This window comes from Acanthisitta chloris, unplaced genomic scaffold, assembly GCF_000695815.1.
Source record: "Acanthisitta chloris isolate BGI_N310 unplaced genomic scaffold, ASM69581v1 scaffold4912, whole genome shotgun sequence".
NCBI lineage: Eukaryota > Metazoa > Chordata > Aves > Passeriformes > Acanthisittidae > Acanthisitta > Acanthisitta chloris.
Window position 1 is genome coordinate 1 of NW_008658660.1, and position 4,114 is coordinate 4,114.

At 57.0% G+C, this 4,114-nt stretch overlaps 1 protein-coding gene across 1 annotated transcript; it reads left to right on the top strand.

Annotated features, from left to right (window-relative positions):
* Positions 1-156: 156 nt before the first annotated feature.
* Positions 157-4,108, top strand: LOC103812165 (putative all-trans-retinol 13,14-reductase; the record flags this gene model as incomplete). The annotated part of the gene is made up of 5 exons (XM_009085174.1): positions 157-322; positions 1,039-1,221; positions 2,331-2,560; positions 3,108-3,303; positions 3,972-4,108. Coding segments are annotated over exons 1-5 (912 nt in total), but the record flags the coding sequence as incomplete, so codon positions are not given.
* Between the last annotated feature and the right edge of the window lie 6 nt (positions 4,109-4,114).

The window sequence follows — 4,114 nt, forward strand, 5'->3', positions numbered from 1 at the left end:
GCAGTGTCCATACAGTGCCATGTCCATGACCTCCTGTGTCTTTAAGCAGGGGTATCTGTAAGCTGCTGTATGTTGTCCTGTCCATAATCCCCTGGTCCATAAGCTGCTGTGGCTATAAGTGCTGGAGCTGTACCGTGTCCACACACAGTGACAACCATGTGGCTCACACTGCTGGTGCTGCTGGTCCTGGCCATGCTGGCCCTGGGGCGAGTTGCCTACAGGCTGCTGGCCCCATCTGGCAGCCCCTTTGCTGGGCCACCCCTGGAGCCTCCCAGGCCACTGGTGACAGACCCACGTGCCCGGGACAAGGTCCTGAAGAAGGGTGAGTGCTCGGTGTCCATCGTGTGTCTGTCTATCTGGGTGTGTTCTGACCTGTGGAGTGCCAGGAGTGCTGCCCATTGTGTGTGCTCATGTCACCTGGTGCATGCCACAGTGTGGCTGAGCACATGTGTGTGCACAGGGTTCAGTGTCTGGGGTGGTCACTGATGGGCTGAGCACACGTGTGCACAGGGTTCCATGTTCAGTGGTGGTCACTGACAGACTGAGAACACATGTGTGCACAGGGTTCAGTGTCTGGGTGTGACCATGGGCAGTGATTAATCACATACATGTGCAGAGTTCAGTGCCTGGGTGTGACCATGGGCAGTGATTAATCACATACATGTGCAGAGTTCAGTGCCTGGGTGTGACCATGGGCAGTGATTAATCACATACATGTGCACGGTCCAGTGTCTGGTGGTGGTCACTAATGGTGTGAGCACACACATATGCACAGGGTTCCATGTTCAGTGGTGGTCACTAATGGTCTGAGCACACACATATGCACAGGGCTCCGTGTTTAGTGGTGGTAACTAACAGGGTGAGCACACGTGGTGCAGGGCTCTGTGTTCAGTGGTGGTAACTAACAGGCTGAGCACACATGTATGCACAGGGTTCTTTGTTCAGTGGTGGTCACTAATGGTCTGAGCACACATGTGGTGCAGGGTTCTGTGGCCAGTGGTGGCCATGGGCAGGTTCTGAGCACACGTGTGTGCACAGGGTTCAATGCCCAGCGGGTGCCGGAGCGGCTGGATGCAGTGGTCATCGGCAGTGGCATCGGGGGGCTGACGGTGGCTGCCACCCTGGCCAAGGCAGGCCGGAGGGTGCTGGTGCTGGAGCAGCACGACCAGGCTGGTGGGTGCTGCCACACCTTCCAGCAGCATGGCACCGAGTTTGATGTGGGTAAGGACCCCCAAATACCCCTACCATCCCCCCAAACCCCTCAGCATCCCCTGCAGCCTCCACAGTCCCCATGAGTGAACTCACTGCATGTGTGTATGTGTGTGGGAGCGTGTTGTGCAGCTGTGTGCATGCAGTGTGTGTGCACAGTGTGTGTGCATGCAGTGTGTGCTGTTTGCATGTAGCCTGTGTGCAATGTGTGTGCAGTGTGTCCATGCCATGTCCATGCCATGTGTGTGCTGTGTCCATGCCATGTTCATGCCTTGTCCATGCTATTTGTGTGACATGTCCATGCCAAATCCATGCCTTGTCCATGCTGTGTCCATGTTGTGTCTGGACTGTGTCCATGCCATTTCTGTGCCATGTCCATGCCATGTCCACGCCATGTGTGTGCCATGTCCATGCCTTGTCCATGCTGTGTCCATGTTGTGTCTGGACTGTGTCCATGCCATTTCTGTGCCATGTCCATGCCATGTCCACGCCATGTGTGTGCCATGTCCATGCCTTGTCCATGTTGTGTCTGTACTGTGTCCATGCCATGTGTGTGCCATGATGTCCATGCCGTGTCCATACTTTGTCCGTGCTGTGTCCATGTTGTGTCTGTACTGTGTCCATGCCATGTGTGTGCCATGATGTCCATGCCGTGTCCATACTTTGTCCGTGCTGTGTCCATGTTGTGTCTGTACTGTGTCCATGCCATGTGTGTGCCATGATGTCCATGCCGTGTCCATACTTTGTCCGTGCTGTGTCCATGTTGTGTCTGTACTGTGTCCATGCCATGTGTGTGCCATGATGTCCATGCCGTGTCCATACTTTGTCCGTGCTGTGTCCATGTTGTGTCTGTACTGTGTCCATGCCATGTGTGTGCCGTGATGTCCATGCCTTGTCCATGCTGTGTCCATGTGTTGTCTGTACTATGTCCATGCCATGTCTGTGCCATGTCCAGGCCATGTCCATGCCATGACCATGCCAGCAACCCATCCCAACCCCACCCCTAGTGTGACCCACAACACAGAGGCCAAACCCTTCCCTCCCCCATTGCCCCTGAGTGCTCCCACTGCGTGTCCACATGATCCCCCTGGTGTCCCCATCCTGTGTCCCCTGTCCCCCAGGCATCCACTACGTGGGGCAGGTGCACCCGGGCAGCATGCTGCGTGTGGCACTGGACCAGCTGACAGATGGGCAGCTCTGCTGGCACCGCCTGCCCGACCCCTACGACGAGGTGACCCTGGGACCTCGGCGCTACCAGCTGCACGCTGGCAAGGTGACCTTTGTCACTGCACTGGAGGAGCAGTTCCCTGCTGAGAGAAAAGCCATCAGGGAGTACATGAAGCTCTCCAAGGTGGGAGCCTGGTGGTCACCTCCCCATGGGGGTGGCATGTCCCCAAGAAGGGGTGGTAGGGTTGAGAGTGGACAGGTTGGGATGTCAGGGTGGTGGCACTGGTGGGAATGTGGATGATGGGTGGGCATGGGGAATGGGTGTGGTGGGGAAGGGGCTGTGGGAATGGTAGGGACAAGGGTAATGGGTGTGGAGGGGACATGGGTGAAGGGTATGGTGGGGACAAGAGTGATGGGTTTGGTGGAGACAAGAGTGATGGATATGGTGGTGAGTGGGAGTGTTGGGGACAAGAGTGGTGGGCATGGAGAGGACACAGGTGATGGACATGGTGGTGACATGGGTGATGATCATGGAGGGGACACAAATGATGGATGTGGAGCGGGATACAAGTATTAGATATGGTGAGGACAAGTCCTGGAGATGATGAGGACACTGCTGGGTGCTGAGCCAGGGGTGGGGATGGGGTCACAGCAGTGACAGTCCTGAGGATGTGGTGATGTCCAGGCAGGGCAGTGTGGGTGGTACAGTGACACAGGTGGATGTCTCACAGGTGGCCTCGCGGCACGTGGCACTGCTGGTGATGCTGAAGCTGGTCCCACTGTGGCTGGCCAAGCTCCTGCTCCGCTCTGGCCTCCTGCACTTGTTGTCCCCTGTGTTCCACATTGCATCCACCAGCCACAGCCAGGCCACAGAACAGCTCACCAACGACCTCGACCTGCGCGCCCTGCTCGGCTACCTCTTCTACGGTCAGGGGCCGTCAGGATGGGGAGGGGTGTGTCGTGACAGGGAGGGGTCTGGTTTTGTCATGGTAGGGTGAAGGGCTGTGTCATGATAGGGGATGGCACCATCCTGTCAGGGGCGTGCTGCATTGCAATGAGGAGGGCTGTGTCGTGATATCAGAGGGTGATGTTGCATTAGGAGAGGGCTGTGTTGGGGTAGGGGAAGGCTGTTGTGATAGGAGAAGGATGTGTTGTGATAGGGAAGAGCATCATGGTGATAGGGAAGGGCATCATGGGGATAGGGAAGGGCATCATGGTGATGGGTGAGGGCTGCAGCACGATAGGGGAGGGCTTTATCAGGATGGGCAAGGCTATGTCGTGATGAGGAGGACCATGTCATGGTAGGGAAGGGCTGTGTCATGATAGGGAAGGGTTGTGTCACAATCAGGGAGGCAATGTCATGGCAGGGAAGGGCTGTGCCATGATGGGGAAGGGTTGTGTCACAATCAGGGAGGCAATGTCATGGCAGGGAAGGGCTGTATCATAACTGGGTTGGACTCGATGATCTTTGAGGTCTCTCCCAACCCGGTTGATTCTATGATAGGAGAGGGTTGTACTGTGATGAGAAGGGCCATGTCGTGACAGGGGAGGTGACATTGGGGAGTTTGCCAGCCATGCCTGCTACCTTTCCCCAGGCACAGCCCCGCGGGACTCCAGTTTCCTGGTGAACCTGCTGCTGGTGCATCACTACCAGCGCGGGGCTTGGTACCCGCGGGGAGGGGCGAGCGAAATCGCCTTCCACGCCGCGAACCTGATCGAGAGCGCGGGGGGCGCCGTG